Source organism: Oncorhynchus mykiss, chromosome 18, assembly GCF_057628025.1.
Source record: "Oncorhynchus mykiss isolate SJ-2025 chromosome 18, ASM5762802v1, whole genome shotgun sequence".
Taxonomy (NCBI): domain Eukaryota; kingdom Metazoa; phylum Chordata; class Actinopteri; order Salmoniformes; family Salmonidae; genus Oncorhynchus; species Oncorhynchus mykiss.
The window spans coordinates 65,784,630-65,802,023 of NC_143039.1; the positions used below are offsets into that span (position 1 = coordinate 65,784,630).

The following is a 17,394-nucleotide window of genomic DNA, read 5'->3' on the forward strand; positions in this document are numbered from 1 at the left end:
GCATATAGCCAACCACATATCACACACAACAAAACTGATTTGACCTCTACGGGATCGGTGTGTGTGTGTCGGTTGGGCTAACGTGCGCTAATGTGATTAGCAAGACGTTGTAAGTAAGAAGTATATTTCCCAGGACATAGACATGTCTTATATGGGCTGAAAGCTTAAATTCTTGTTAATCTAACTGCGCTGTCCAATTTACAGTAGCTATTACAGTGAATAAATACCATACTATTGTTTGAGGAGAGTGCACAACAACAAAACACTTTTATCACAGAAACTGGTTTGATACATTCACTTCTGAAGGTAAATAATGTACTTACATTCAGTAATCTTGCTCTCATTTGTCATCCTGAGGGTCCCAGAGATAAAATGTAACATAGTTTTGTTTGATAACATAAATGTTTATATTCAAATGTAGGAACTGTTTTCTACAGTTTGAACCCCTGTCTCACTCCTCCCCCCATCTAAATGTGTGAAGGTTAGTGTGTTTTCTGTAGGGAAGCTAATTATCCATCATTTATGACATTCCTGGGAGTGTGTAAACTAAAAAAAAATGTATTACCATATAATTTTTGTATGTTCTCTATAGTTATGTACTTGAAAATGTATCAATTGACCAATTCGGCACATTTGGGCAGATTTGATACAACATTTTGAACATTAATGCAATGGTTCATTGATTCAGTCTAAAACTTTTCACATACACTGCTGCCGTCTAGTGGACAAAATCGAAATTGCGCCTAGACTCCTAAGCGATATAATGTCCTTTCACTTGCATTTTAAAGAGGATACAAATAAATAAAAAATAAAATAAATGAATGCATGAATATGTCTTTTGTACATAATTGGTCAAGCCTATACTCCAAAATGAATGTCTTTGTACATAATTGGTCAAGCCTATACTCCAAAATCAATATGTCTTTGGTACATAATTGATCAAGCCTATACTCCAAAATGAATATGTCTTTGGTACATAATTGATCAAGCCTATACTCCAAAATGAATATGTCTTTGGTACATAATTGATCAAGCCTATACTCCAAAATGAATATGTATTTGGTACATAATAGATCAAGCCTATACTTCAAAATGAATATGTATTTGGTACATAATTGATGAAGCCTATACTTCAAAATGAATATGTCTTTGGTACATAATTGGTCAAGCCTATACTCTAAAATTAAACAAATTTGAGTAATTGCCTTTGAGTGTGGACTGTATTATTACTCATACTGGATGGACTGGTTACCTTATGCTATGCTCCAAAATGTCTATCCATGAGTCTGGGAGAGAACATATAGCCAGCCCTAAGCGATAATGTTGGTTCATTGATTGTGCCGGGAAGCTTATAGTTAGCCTACAATTCGTGAATTTGTATTTGATTTTGAAATGCGTAGTAATAGTGATTTCATTTTATTTTCATAATTCATTGGGTCACAATTTACCTTTAGCTATGCAGAATATCTCACCACCATGCGTTTCCATCTGCTCCTCTGTCCTATATTCCTTTTTTGAGCGCGAAACAGTTTAGTGAAATATGTTTAATTGCGAAAATATGTTACTATCGATGTTCCCGAACAGATTCCACTTGGTTTCCCAAATTAAGCACTGGGTAGCTGATGATGATGGTGATGATAATGATAAAGGTGATGACGATGACGATGATGATGGTGGTGATGGTGCAGGAACAGGTTTGGAGAGCCCATGGCTTTCAGAGCTTGGGCAAAATATCACCTGTAGCTCAGCGAGAGCATGCTCTTCCAACAGAGGTTGATTCATGTAGTGAAATAAGTGTTGTTATATTTATTTCTCAGCTGCTCATATTAAGCACATGCTCCGCTATAAACCCGAAGTAGCCTATCAAACGGGCCGATTCGAAAGTGAGCAGCCTCCATTCGTTATTCAAGTGCATACAGATGAAATGTATTCCCCCCTGCTCCTGTTCCTGCCCATTTGATAATGTGCCATTCTAAATCTAAACTAATCTTACATATTAGTAAAGACAAGATTCAATTGAGAATAGTCTGACGGGTAAAAAATAAGATCACTTGATGAGAGAACAGCTGTGCAGCCTGAGGCAAGGAACAGATAGCAAGCTTTTTTTGCTACTTTCTCAAATCATCAATTGGCCTATAGTCGCACCATGCAGACAACACGTTTGATTTCTGAGACATTCTAAGGTTTGTATCATTCATAGCTAAAGTTGCCAAATAACTCTAAATCTAGCATACAGGACCTGTTTCTAATGTTTACTTTTACTCAACATAGCCACTTTGTCACGGCCGTTAAAGGAAGAGGACCAAGGTGCAGCGTTGCGAGCGTACAGTTCTCTTTTTATTTGGAAAAAAGACACCGAACAAAACAATAAACACTACAAAAACAAACCGTGAAACTAAATGCTATGTGCCCTAAACAAAGTCAACTTCCCACCAAGACAGGTGGAAAAAAAAAGGGCTACCTAAGTATGGTTCTCAATCAGAGACAACGATAGACAGCTGTCCCTGATTGAGAACCACACCCGGCCAAACAGAAATACAAATAATAGAATATAGAATACCCACCCCAACTCACACCCTGACCAAACCAAAATAGAGACATAAACAGGATCTCTAAGGTCAGTGCGTGACACACTTCGTATGCGCACTTGCTCCGTTATGGGAAAATGTTATTTATATTTTATATGGCTATGTTCAATTATATTCTTCTTACTATAAAATCATAAAAAATAAAACAATGTAATTGGACTTATAAGCATATCTTGTCAGCTAAATGAACAAGCCTACAGCCAGAAAACACAGGACTGCAGTATGCCAACTCATATTATGGTGTTCTGAAATTCATGTTCTTCTAATCACAATGTTTCTTTAAACCTGACTAAAATAAATCATGGATTCATTGTGATGGTGTATATTAAATGGATTCATTGTGATGGTGTATATTAAATGGATTCATTGTGATGGTGTATATTAAATGGATTCATTGTGATGGTGTATATTAAATGGATTCATTGTGATGGTGTATATTAAATGGATTCATTGTGATGGTGTATATTAAATGGATTCATTGTGATGGTGTATATTAAATGGATTTATTGTGATGGTGTATATTAAATTGATTCATTGTGATGGTGTATATTAAATGGATTCATTGTGATGGTGTATATTCAATGGATTCATTGTGATGGTGTATATTAAATGGATTCATTGTGATGGTGTATATTAAATGGATTCATTGTGATGGTGTATATTAAATTGATTCATTGTGATGGTGTATATTAAATGGATTCATTTTGATGGTGTATATTAAATGGATTCATTGTGATGGTGTATATTAAATGGATTCATTGTGATGGTGTATATTAAATGGATTCATTGTGATGGTGTATATTAAATGGATTCATTGTGATGGTGTATATTAAATGGATTCATTGTGATGGTGTATATTAAATGGATTCATTGTGATGGTGTATATTAAATGGATTCATTGTGATGGTGTATATTAAATGGATTCATTGTGATGGTGTATATTAAATGGATTCATTGTGATGGTGTATATTAAATGGATTCATTGTGATGGTGTATATTAAATTGATTCATTGTGATGGTGTATATTAAATGGATTCATTGTGATGGTGTATATTAAATGGATTCATTGTGATGGTGTATATTAAATGGATTCATTGTGATGGTGTATATTAAATTGATTTATTGTGATGGTGTATATTAAATTGATTTATTCCACTTTTTTAAATGTAGATGTTCCCAAGGCGCAGAACAGCGGCTTGTATGTGTAGAGGCCTGGAGACGCTATATGTGTTTATAATGGTCAATTACCGTGAGACCTCAGACAGGTGTGTGTACTTTCTGTGGCTCAGGACTTCTTTATTGCCATAGGTTTAGTGTGTGTGTGTGCGTTCGTGTGTGTCAGCATGTGTGGTTCTGAGTTTATTGCATCGCTGCAGTGAGCTAGAGCTTTACTGTCTGCCTGGGCGACAAAGGAAGATTGCTGCTCAAATTCATTTCCTTGCAGGACATTTTTTTCTTGAGCTGATGTCATGGGCCTGGAAAATAATTCAAATTGACCACAAGAAGAACAGATATAATATTTGACTAAAACATAATCATTTCAAACCTTGCTTACGTTTGTATAGATCACATATATCAAGGCATTTAACCCACTGTTCCTAGGCCGTCATTGAAAATAAGAATTTGTTCTTAATTGACTTGCCTAGTTAAATAAAGGTTAAATAAAATATTAAATAATACATATATATATCTCTTTATTATGTGTGGGAATACTTCATGATAAAGTTCTAAAATTAACTTGGAGCTGATTTGCTGGTGTTTCTTTATATTTTGCTCAGAAAACCTTGGAGGCTCCTATAAAATCACCCATGGGCCAAATTCGGCCTGCAGTCCGCCAGTTGGGGAACCCTGACGCAATGTGTCCCAAATGGCACCCTATTTCCGATATTGTGCACTACATTTGACCAGGGCCTGTAGGACCTATAGGCAATACTGTGCCCTTTAGATCGCATCCACAGTGTTCATGCATTCCTGTTGACAGGAAATCACTCTCTGAGCTTGTTCTCTCTCTCACACATTGACTTCAGCACCAAGCACTCAAATATCAAGGAAATTGAAGAAGTGTGAGAATATGCAGCACTGTATTTAATCAAAGCATGGAGGATAACTATATTCCTGTTGAAGATTATTAGAGTGATGATGACCATGAGCTTTAATGATGCAGTTGGTCTCATTCTAAATAATTTAATATTGCTGATCTATTCTAAAATATAGTGATGATGATGGTGATGATAATAATGGTGATGATAATGATGGTGGTGATGGTAATGATGTTGATGAAAATGATGGTGGTGATGTTGATGATAATGATGGTGGTGATGATGGTGGTGGTGATGATGGTGATGGTGGTGGTGATGATGATAATGATGGTGGTGATGATGATGATGGTGGTGGTGATGATGATAATGATGATGGTGATGTTGAAGATAATGATGGTGGTGATGATGATGATGATGATGATAATGATGCGATGATGATAATGATGGTGGTGATGATGATAATGATGGTGGTGATGATGAGGATAATGAGGGTGGTGATGCTGATGATAATGATGTTGGTGATGCTGATAATGATGTGGTGATGGCGGTGAGGATGATAATGAGGGTGGTGATGATGATAATAATGATGTGGTGATGATAATGATGATGATAATGATGTGGTGATGATGATAATAATGATGGTGGGGATGATGAGGATAATGAGGGTGGTGCTGCTGATGATAATGGTGGTGATGATGATTATGGTGGCGATGCTGAGATAATGACGGTGGTGATGCTGATGATAGTGATGATGATAATGATGGTGAAGATGATGGTGATGATAAAGGGGATGGTGACGGTGATAATGATGGTGGTGATGATAATGATAAAGGTGATGATGGTGATGATAGTGATAAAGGTGATGATGATGATAATGATGGTGGTGATGATGGTGATAATGATAAAGGTGATGATGGTGATGATAATGATAAAGGTGATGGTGATGATAATGATAAAGGTGATGATGGTGATGATAATGATAAAGGTGATGGCGATGATGATAATGATGGTGGTGATGGTGATGATGATAATGATAAAGGTGATGATGGTGATGATAATGATGGTGGTGATGGTGATGATAATGATAAAGGTGATGATGGTGATGATAATGATGGTGGTGATGGTGATGATAATGATAAAGGTAATGGTGATGATGATAATGATGGCGGTGATGGTGATGATAACGATAAAGGTGATGATGGTGATGATAATGATGGTGGTGATGATAATGATAAAGGTGATGATGGTGATTATAGTGATAAAGGTGATGATGATAATGATGGTGGTGATGGTGATGATAACGATAAAGGTGATGATGGAGATGATAATGATGGTGGTGATGGTGATGATAGTGATAAAGGTGATGATGATAATGATGGTGGTGATGGTGATGATGTGTTTAACTATGTTGGTGGTTTTGGTCATGATGAGGAGGAGGAGTAGGATGATCAAGAAGGTGTGTTGTTTGGTTGAATAGGTTATGATGATGAGGAGGAGGATGAAGACACTTGCCACTAGCTCCCCTCTGCACCTCCTCTGCTGTTACTGTAATAGAACCACACCTGTCATTCATTCCCCACCCAGGTATCAGTAGTCCACCTGTTGAAGACAGTGCGTCTGCTCCGGCTGCTGCGTCTGCTCCAGAAGATGGACCGGTACTCCCAGCACAGCACTGTGGTGCTCACCCTGCTCATGTCCATGTTTGCCCTGCTGGCCCACTGGATGGCCTGCATCTGGTACGTCATCGGCAAGAAGGAGATGGAGGCAAACGCCTACTCCTGGGACATCGGTGAGTGGTGGGAGCGACTAGTTTTGTCTGAGAGGGGATCAGGGATTTGGTTGGGTATTGCATCAGTGAGCTGCTTGCTCTGTGAGGTGGGGGCATCAGAGATGGGGAAAGTAGGGGTCAGGAAGAGAGGTGGAAGAGTGAGGGGTGAGCATATCTGAGAATCGCCTTAGGGGTGGGCATCGCCGGGTAAGCGGCTAGTTCTGTCTGGAGGGGTTCAGGGACGGCATCATTTACCTGGCTAGAGACCCTGAACATCAATGGATGAGACGGACATTGGTGAGCAGCTTGTTCTGTCTAGAGGGGTTCAGGGATGGTGCTGACATTTGGTGCGTGGGCGTTTTTGGTTAGTAGTGTCAGCTGGTCATGGAAGCATATCATGGCTTATGTGTGGTTGATTTTGGCTAGCATCTAAACTCAGCAAAAAAAGAAATGTCCTCTCACTGTCAACTGCGTTTATTTTCAGCAAACTTAACATGTATAAATATTTGTATGAACATAAGATTCAACAACTGAGACATAAACTGAACAAGTTCCACAGACATGTGACAAACAGAAATTGAATAATGTGTCCCTGAACAAAGGGAGGGGTCAAAATCAAAAGTAACAGTCAGTATCTGGTGTGGCCACCAGTTGCATTAAGTACTGCAGTGCATCTCCTCCTCATGGACTGCACCAGATTTGCCAGTTCTTGCTGTGAGATGTTACCCCACTCTTCCACCAAGACACCTGCAAGTTCCCTGACATTTCTGGGGGGAATGGCCCTAGCCCTCACCCTCCAATCCAACAAGTCCCAGACGTGCTCAATGTGATTGAGATCCGGGCTCTTCATTGGCCATGGCAGAACACTGACATTCCTGTCTTGCAGGAAATCACGCACAGAACGAGCAGTATGGCTGGTGGCATTGTCATGCTGGAGGTCATGTCAGGATGAGCCTGCAGGAAGGGTACTACATGAGGGAGGAGGATGTCTTCCCTGTAACGCACAGCGTTGAGATTGCCTGCAATGACAAAAAGCTCAGTCCGATGATGCTGTGACACACCGCCCCAGACCATGACGGACCCTCCACCTCCAAATCAATCCCGCTCCCGAGTACAGGCCTCGGTGTAATGCTCATTCCTTCGACGATAAACGTGAATCCGACAATCACCCCTGGTGAGACAATACCGCGACTCGTCAGTGAAGAGCACTTTTTGCCAGTCCTGTCTGGTCCAGCGGCTGTGGGTTTGTGCCCATAGGCGACATTGCTGCCTTTGATGTCTGGTGAGGACCTGCCTTACAACAGGCCTACAAGCCCTCAGTCCAGCCTCTCTCAGCCTATTGCGGACAGTCTGAGCACTGATAGAGGGAGTGTGCATTCCTGGTGTAACCTGGGCAGTTGTTGTCGCCATCCTGTACCAGTCCCGCAGGTGTGATGTTTCAGATGTACCGATCCTGTGCAGGTGTTGTTACACATGGTATGCCACTGCGAGGACGATCAGCTGTCCGTCCCACCTCCCTGTAGTGCTGTCTTAGGCGTCTCATAGCACGGACATTGCAATTTATTGCCCTGGCCACATCTGCAGTCCTCATGCCTCCTTGCAGCATGCCTAAGGCATATTCACGCAGATGAGCAGGGACCCTGGGCACCTTTCTTTTGGCATTTTTCAGAGTCAGTAGAAAGGCCTCTTTAGTGTCCTAGGTTTTCATAACTGTGACCTTATTTGCCTACCGTCTGTAAGCTGTTAGTGTCTTAACGACCGTTCCACAGGTGCATGTTCAGTGTTTAAACCCATTTTTACGAATTATCTTTGAAAGACAGGGTCCTGAAAAAGGGACATTTCTTTTTTTGCTGAGTTTATTAGCTTCCCAACCAGCATCTCGCTATGCAGTTTTAATGGCTGTGTTGATTATTTTATTGATTCAATTGATTTCTAATGAGACACTCATTACACTATAAAATATTCATGCACGGGGAAGGAATTTAATGTGACTGGGGAAAAACATGTCCTGTTTTTATTTGTTTCTGGGGTTTTGATTGACAGAGTAGAGTAGTCCCACAGTAATGACTAGTCGCCGGGCCCCAGGCTTCCCCTGAACACATAATGTCCAACACATAATGAGGCCTCTAGAGCTGATCCCCAGTCAGTATCGATGAGCCAGGCTCTATTCTCAATTACATCTCCCTGACGTCTCCAAACTGATTCTGGGTCAGTATTGATGGGGCCATGAGAAGCTGATGCTGTTTTTCCAATTAACTGAGCCTCAGTGTCATGCAGGATTAATGCACTGTATCTCAATTATGGAATTCTAATGCTGATCCCACGTCAGTGAGAGCGGTATATCCAATTACCATTCTTAAGTGTCTGGTGGAGGTCTCAGGGACCTGCTGATTGTTTCAACACTCACGTTATAGATAGGAGCTGACCTAGGATTAGTTTTGGTTCTCAGGTACCTGGTATCAGGGATGGATTGCGACCAGAAGTCATCCCGGACGTTTCTAATGCACAGGCTTTTACAGGCCCACCATCCTGCAGCGAAAAGAATGGTGGATTAGTGTAACGCTCCGGGTGTCGTGGGTGTGGAGTCAGACGTAGGAAACAGAGAGTGCGATGCTGTGCTCTTTAATGCACAAAACGCAACACAGGGTGCTCACAACCACAATACACGACCAGGAACAAACACGTTCCTCTACTGCAAAACAGGTCCCAATAATTAATCCCGCACAAAGAACCAGGCGGGCCGGCTGACTAATAAAGCCTCACTAATTATAACCAACTCAAAACAGGTGTACTCAATAAACACATAAGGAGGGGGAGAAAATAATCAGTGGCAGCTAGTAGGCCGGCGACGATGACCGCCGAGCACCACCCGAAGGGGAAGGGGAGCCACCTTCGGTCGGAGTCGTGACAATTAGGCTACCATTATTTAAAATAAGGTTCATTCGGCGCAAAATCCCCAATTTAGACCGACCCGCTAGGCTTCAGATGGACCAGCACATCTGGCATTTGTTCAAGCTGCCCTATCTGTTTGTTCTTGCTAATACTCAGTTTGTATGTTTTTTTTTTTACCTTTGTTTTACTAAGCAAGTCAGTTAAGAACAAATTCTTATTTTCAATAACGGCCTAGGAACAGTGGGTTAACTGCCTGTTCAGGGGCAGAACGACAGATTTTGTACCTTGTCAGCTCGGGGATTTGAACTGCAACCTTTCGGTTACTAGTCCAATGCTCTAACCACTAGGCTACCCTGCCGCCCCAATGTTAGGCATTCACAGTTCTGGATACAGTGGAAACAGTTCAGAGAAACTATATTGTTGACTCCAATTATGGGCTCCAATTATGCTATATACACTGAGTGTACAAAACATTAAGAACCTGACATTGACTGACCAGGTGAATCCAGGTGAAAGCTATGCTCCCTTATCACTTATTAAATTCACTTCAATCAGTGTAGATGAAGGGGTGGAGACAAGTTAGAAAATGACAACACAGACACACATCTACAACACGTGTGTCTGTGCCTGTGTGTGTCTCTCTTTACAGTCCCTGCTGTTCCATAAGGCATATTTGTATACGTTTTTTTTCCCAATCAGATTTTACTGCTTGCATGAGCAGTAAGACTGGACCAGTAGTCCAGGTGCGATAAAATTAGGTTCTGCCTTGTTGATAGTGCTATTAAGATAGTGCTGTTAACAATATGTAGTTGAGGTTCAGCATTTAGTGAATGATTTGTCCCAAATACAATCATTTTAGTTTTGAAATATTTAGGACTCATTTATTATTTGCCACCCATTCTGAAACTGACTGCAGCTCTTTGATAAGTGTTGCGCTTGCTGTGGTAGCTGACGTGTATAGTGTTGAGTCATCAGCATACATAGACACACAGGCTTTACTCAGAGTCAGTGGCAGGTCATAAGTAAAAAAACATCACTACTCTGGACGGCTCTGACTTAGAATACGTGGACAACTACAAATACCTAGGTGTCTGGTTAGACTGTAAACTCTCCTTCCAGACCCACATCAAACATCTCCAATCCAAAGTTAAATCTAGAATTGGCTTCCTATTTTGCAACAAAGCATCCATCACTCATGCTGCCAAACATACCCTTGTAAAACTGACCATCCTACCAATCCTCGACTTCGGCGATGTCATTTACAAAATAGCCTCCAATACCCTACTCAACAAATTGGATGCAGTCTATCACAGTGCAATCCATTTTGTCACCAAAGCCCCATATACTACCCACCATTGCGACCTGTACGCTCTCGTTTGCTGGCCCTCGCTTCATACTCGTCGCCAAACCCACTGGCTCCATGTCATCTACAAGACCCTGCTAGCTAAAGTCCCCTCTTATCTCAGCTCGCTGGTCACCATAGCATCACCCACCTGTAGCACGCGCTCCAGCAGGTATATCTCTCTGGTCACCCCCACAACCAATTATTCCACTTCCAGTTCTCTGCTGCCAATGACTGGAACGAACTACAAAAATCTCTGAAACTGGAAACACTTATCTCCCTCACTAGCTTTAAGCACCAACTGTCAGAGCAGCTCACAGATTACTGCACCTGTACATAGCCCACCTATAATTTAGCCCAAACAACTACCTCTTTCCCTACTGTATTTATTTTATTTATTTATTTATTTTGCTCCTTTCCACCCCATTATTTTTATTTCTACTTTGCACATTCATCCAGTGCAAATCTACCAATCCAGTGTTTTACTTGCTATATTGTATTTACTTTGCCTACATGGCCTTTTTTTGCCTTTACCTCACTTATCTCACCTCATTTGCTCACATCGTATATAGACTGTTTATACTGTATTATTGACTGTATGTTTGTTTTACTCCATGTGTAACTCTGTGTCGTTGTATGTGTCGAACTGCTTTGCTTTATCTTGGCCAGGTCACAATTGTAAATGAGAACTTGTTCTCAACTTGCCTACCTGGTTAAATAAAGGTTAAATAAATAAAATTTAAAAATCCCTCTCAACCATACAATTTTATAATTATTTATCAATCCACAGGGATTGAACCGTTTTTACAGTCACCTTAATGGGTGCATATTTATTATTAACTAGAATAAGCAATTTCAAAAATGTGTCAAGTGCAGCGTCTGACTGCTCCTCATTACACACTACAGACCGTCAAATATTCTTTACATCTTCAACATAGCGATCACTGCAAAAGTTATTGTATGACCTCTTATACACTATATTAGGTCCAGCCTTTGGAACTTTGGTTTTCCTAGATATGGCTATTATATTATAGTCACTACATCCAATGGATTTGGATCCTTCTTTACAGCAGATTTTTGCAGCATTAGTAAAGTTGTGATCAATACACATGGATGATTCCATTCCTGTGCTGTTTGTAAGTACCCTGGTACTGTAGGTTGACTGATAATCTGATCCAGGTTGCAGGCACTGGTTAAAGTTTGAAGCTTTTTCATGAGAAGGGCAGCTTGATGAAAGCCAGTCAATATTTAGGTCACCCAGAAAATATACCTCTCTGTTGATATCAAACACATTATCAAGGATTTCACACATATTATCCAGATACTGGCTGTTAGCACTTGGTGGTCTATAGCAGCTACCCACAAGAAAGAGCTTTAGGTGAGGCAGGTGAACCTGTAGCTGTATTACTTCAACACCGTTTGACATGAGATCGTCTCTAAGCTTTACAGGAATATGACTCTGAACATACACTGCAACACCTCCACAATAGGCAACCCGGTCTCTTCTGAAGATGTTGAAACCATGTATTGCATACCACTGTATCATCAAAGGTATTATCTAAGTGAGTTTCAGAGGTAGTCAGTATTTGAATGTTATGTTACTAGAAAGTTATCAATTTCATGAACCTTGTTTCTTAGGCTATGTATGTTAACGTGGGCAATTTGTAGCACTTTTCTGGGATTGATAGTCTTTATTGCTTTATTGGGAGGCTTATCAGAGGTAGACATGACAATGGTATTTATGTTTGAGCTGATAGTGCAGGGTGAGCTGCACACAGTGGATTTCCTACTAGGGCACACCGCCCAGTGCTAACAATATAACCCATGTTCATAGGCGCATAATTACGGCATACAAAAGCTGTAGGATTGACAGAAGCATTCAATGGAGTTTGAGGTACATAAATGAGGTTACTTACATTATGACTGCCAACGCCCCTGGGACAATGTACATTTGCAGCAGCACTACGACAACTCAGTGACATAATGGTAAGGATTGTCTGAGCAGGGCTTCGGCCAATGATAAGTCATTGTCTCAACGCAGCCTTGAAATGCACGGACAGGGTCCAGGAGCCAAGATGATTTGGATGGACCAAAAGGTGTCAAAGTTATCTATAAGAGTTATGCCAACAGAACTACAGTTGTCTTTTAGCCAAGTGTTTAATGCTAGTAGCCTGCTGAATCTTTCACAGCCGCGGCCCAGCGATGGTACCAGAGCTGAAATAATTGCCCACTTTTTGGAATCTTTCAGAGCAAGAATCAGTTCTTTAAAATGCATTTTCAGCAGTTCCGAGCTAGCCCTCCTAATGTCATTTGACCCTACATGGACTGCGACAGGCGCATCGGTTTGTGCCAAGAACTGCAACGCTGCTGAGTTTTTCACGCTCAACAGTTTCCTGTGTATATCAAAAATGGTCCACCACCCAAAGGACATCCAGCCATGGGGGTGCAACTCAATATTAGGAAGGTGTTCTTAATGTCTGGTATACTCACGGTATACTGTATATACAGTGGGGTCTGAAATGATTGACACCCTTGATGAAGATGAGCAAAAATGACTGTATAAAATAAATAATTAAAATACTGAGCTATATTTTATGCAAAAAACTATTGAAATTAGATTATTGTAAAAAATAATGGTAAATAATTTGTGACATTTTGGAGTCACTTTTATAATAAATAGGAATAAAATACATTTTTAAACACTTGTACATAATGTGGATGCAACCATGATTACGGATAATCCTGAATGGATCGTGAATAATGAGGAAAAAGTTATAGAGGGTCAAAGATTATAACCCCAAGACATGCTAACCTCTCACCATTACCAATAACATGGGAGGTTAGCATGTTTAAGGTATGATCTTTGACCCTCTATAACTTTCTCACTCATCATTATTCAGGATTAGTTTAGGATTATCCATAATCATGGTAGCATCCACATTAATGTAGGTATGATCTTTGACCCTCCGTAATTTTCTCACTCATTCATTCAGGTTTATCCGTAATCATACCCTTTTGAGCAAAAAAGTATTACTTGTTTATATTTTTATGAGCAATTGTATTAGTATAAAATAATATAGCTTCCCAATTTTTTTAGCATACAATATAGCTCAGTATTTGAATTATTTATTTGATACAGTTATTATTGCATATCTTTATCTTATCCACACAAATCAATCAGCCTGAGATATGATGACAATCCACCTGTCACGACTTCCACCGAAGATGGTTCCTCTCCCTGTTCGGGCGGCGCTCGGCGCTCAGCGCTCGGCGTCGCCAGCCTACTAGCCATCACTGACGCATTTTTCCTTCTCCATTTGTTTTGTCTTTGGTTCTTTCTCACCTGGTTTAATTTGCTTTAATTTCTGTGTGTTTAATTACCCCTGTTGCCTGCTTAGGTTTGTGCGGGATTATTCATGTGATGTTGCTCGTTGAGGTTGTGCCTTAGTTATTTTCACATATTATACCGAGTGTGTATAAGTTTAAGGAGCGTTGTTTTTCCTCCTTCCGTGAGTAACTGTGTTCTCTTTTGTTGAGGGCGTTTATTTGGTATTGTACCTGACCTTATTGTGGTGGACTTGCCTATTAAAAGACGTTACTTGGACATCTCTGCTCTCCTGCTCTTGACTCCTTCACCTACCTCTAAACACAATAACGTAACACCACCATTTAGTTTGTCTGTCTGATTAAATCTCTATCTCTATTATGGGCAAATCTGAAATGGCACCCTATTTCATATATTAGGGGTCTCCAACCTTTTTTAGCATGAGAGCTACTTTTAAATGATTAAATATGTTGTGAGCTTCTGATTTTAAAAAAAATCCTAGCTTTCAAATAGGCCCTCTCTTTGTATTTTCCCGAATTCAGATTTTCTTGGTACATTTTTGTTCTGTTTTCTCTCTACAAATTACAATTATTCATGTAGAAACAATGACATTGGATGGTCTGAGTCCATGTCAATTCTTAAAATAACATCAGAAGACAAAATTTGAGGGCTGGGAAAAAAAAATAAAAAATGTTGATCTTTGAGTGAAATACCCCTTTAAATGCTTCTTTGGCGAGAGAAGAATGTGCTGGACTAGCTATGTTTTTGCTGCTGCATATGTCATGACAGAGTTTGCAAAAAACAAAAGCCCACCCGAATGATACAAATAATCATGAATGTTTTGGGGAAAGATTTTATAGTGTTTATTTATTTTTGTCTTTCTGTTTAACCAGAAGACAGTTACTGTATCATTAACACTAACTGGCGACACTAAGTGAATAAAAGACAAACACGTGCACCACACAGACGTACAGGGGCATTATTTCTGGAAATGAATGGGCAGATATTGTTACTTTTTAAGTTAATTGTGGCTAACCAGGGGCGGGATAATGTCAATGTGGATTTGATTGATAGTAGCCAGGAGCTTGAGGTGTCTGATACATGTGAGATTTGTTTGTGACAATTTGTGGTGGAACACGTGAAAAATACATGCAGAATTGTTTGGAGAGTTACTCATCGGTAGGCTGCGAGCTATGGGTAGCTCACAATCGACCTCTTGGAGACCCCTGCCCTATATAGTGCAATGCTCTGGTGAAAAGTTATGCACTATCTAGAGCAAATGAAGACATTTTGGACAAAGCCTATGACTGTGTTCTGATTCTCCACCCCTCACAATCATGACTGGAGGAAGTTTCCACCATTCCTTACACTTCTTCTAAATCATGACGGAGTGTACGAGTGTACACTTTGAGCTTTGAGCGAGAGAAGGGTTAGAGAATTGGAACAAAGCCCATCTTTCCCTCCCTCCTCTCTGTCTCCAGGATGGCTTCATGAGTTGGGGAAGCGTCTGGAGTCTCCCTATGACCCCTTGGGGGAAGTGAACGGGACGGGGCTGAGCGGTCCCTCTCTGAGGAGTGTCTACATCGCTTCTCTCTACTTCACCCTGTCCAGTCTGACCAGCGTGGGCTTCGGCAATGTGTCGGCCAACACCGACGCTGAGAAGATCTTCTCTATCTGCACAATGCTCATCGGAGGTAGGGGAGATACACACACACGGGCACACACACACACACACGGGCCCACACACGCACATCACAATGAATGCATGTAAGAACTATTCAGAATGACATCTGTGAACACCAGGCAATGTTCATAATGTTAGCTTCGTCTGGTTTTATCTAGTTTTACTGTGATAAGGACTGGTCTTGTGGCTGATCCGCTGGTTTGGACTGCTTCTATTTGGTTTTAGCTGGTCCAAACCAGAGACGTGAACTGGTTTTGGGGCTGTGATTTTAAATGAGGTCACAGTGGCAAGTGTTCTCCCTTTGAATGTTTATGAGCCTGGCTGTGTTAAATGTCCCCGACTGCCTGGGGGCAATCACACACACACACACACACACACACACACACACACACACACACACACACACACACAACCTCTAGTAAATCTTTCTCAGAATGTTTTCCTCTTCTCTTAATCTTATGCCCCACCTCTAAATCTCATGCCCCACCTCTAAATTTCATGCCCCACCTCTAAATATCTTGCCCATCCATCTCCAAATGTGACCCCCCAAACTCAATTTTACTCCCACACTCCTAACTCCAAACCCACCTCCCAATATCATGCCCCTCTAACTCCTCCCCACCAAAACCCTGTTTTCCAACCCTCCCTCCCTCCTGTCTGTCTGTCCTCGGCCTGCCTGCCCACCAATCCCTCCGCCCTTCTGTCCCTCCCTTCCCCCCTCCCTCTTTCCCGCCATCCCTCCCCTCCAGCGTTGATGCACGCCCTGGTGTTTGGTAATGTGACAGCCATTATCCAGCGGATGTACTCTCGCTGGTCCCAGTACCACACCCGCACCAAGGACCTGAAGGACTTCATCCGAGTCCACCACCTGCCCCAGGGCCTCAAACAGCGCATGCTGGAGTACTTCCAGACCACATGGTCCGTCAACAACGGCATTGACTCCAACGAGGTGAGCAATCTGAACACCCTTTGTGGAGAGTGTTATTATAGGTTATTGTTTCAGCCCGACACTATCACTCCTGATTCAACTATCAAGGGCTTGACGATGAGAGTGTAAACCATAAAGAAGTTTGGCTGAACAAGTATTAAAAAAATAGAGAGGGGGTGGGGGTGAAAGAGAGACAGAAAGAGAGAGAGAGAGAGAATGAGAGAGAAAGAGCATGAGAGATGGATAGACTGAGATACAGAGCAGGACAAAAAGAGAGACAGTGGCCCATCATGCCTCAGGAGCAGTTTGCTTTTGAGACAGACAGCAAAGACATAACAGAACAGAGCATTCAGATAGGGCAGAGAGATGAATCACAGATGTATGAATTATAGATAGGCCTGTTGATTAAAGTGGGCCTCTGTTGTCATGATGACTCACTGATATTTTCTGTTCAGCACGTTTCTGCTATTGGCTAAAACAGAGACTGACAGATGTTGTGTGTCAGGGATGATTAGATGATGATTAGAACATTAATGGCTTAGTAATGTAGCTGGTGTTTTGTGGTGGGAACCAGGGGCGCCGCCAGGGATATTGGGCCCCATAAAAATATATCACATTGGGCCCTACCACCACCACAGGCCACACCAAACCTTGCGCAGTTTCTGCGACCACACACCTCCAGAACCCAATCGACCCATTCAAAGCTTTAAATAACTCTACCTTTGCAGGCTTGCAACTCTCTCGTAGTCCAATATTTACTGTAGGATATTTACTGACAGTGAGCTGTGAAAATATAACACTGTGCGGACATGCATGCAACATTCTGCA

The 17,394-nt window shown here is 41.2% G+C and overlaps 1 protein-coding gene across 1 annotated transcript in view; it reads left to right on the forward strand.

Moving 5' to 3' along the window:
* Positions 1 to 17,394, forward strand: part of LOC110496868 (voltage-gated delayed rectifier potassium channel KCNH8-like) — a 104,911-nt gene that overhangs the window by 65,794 nt on the left and 21,723 nt on the right. Inside the window, 3 exon segments of the mRNA XM_090209101.1 lie at positions 6,212 to 6,416; positions 15,436 to 15,648; positions 16,388 to 16,587. Of these exon segments, the coding sequence (XP_090065227.1) occupies positions 6,212 to 6,416; positions 15,436 to 15,648; positions 16,388 to 16,587 (618 nt within the window).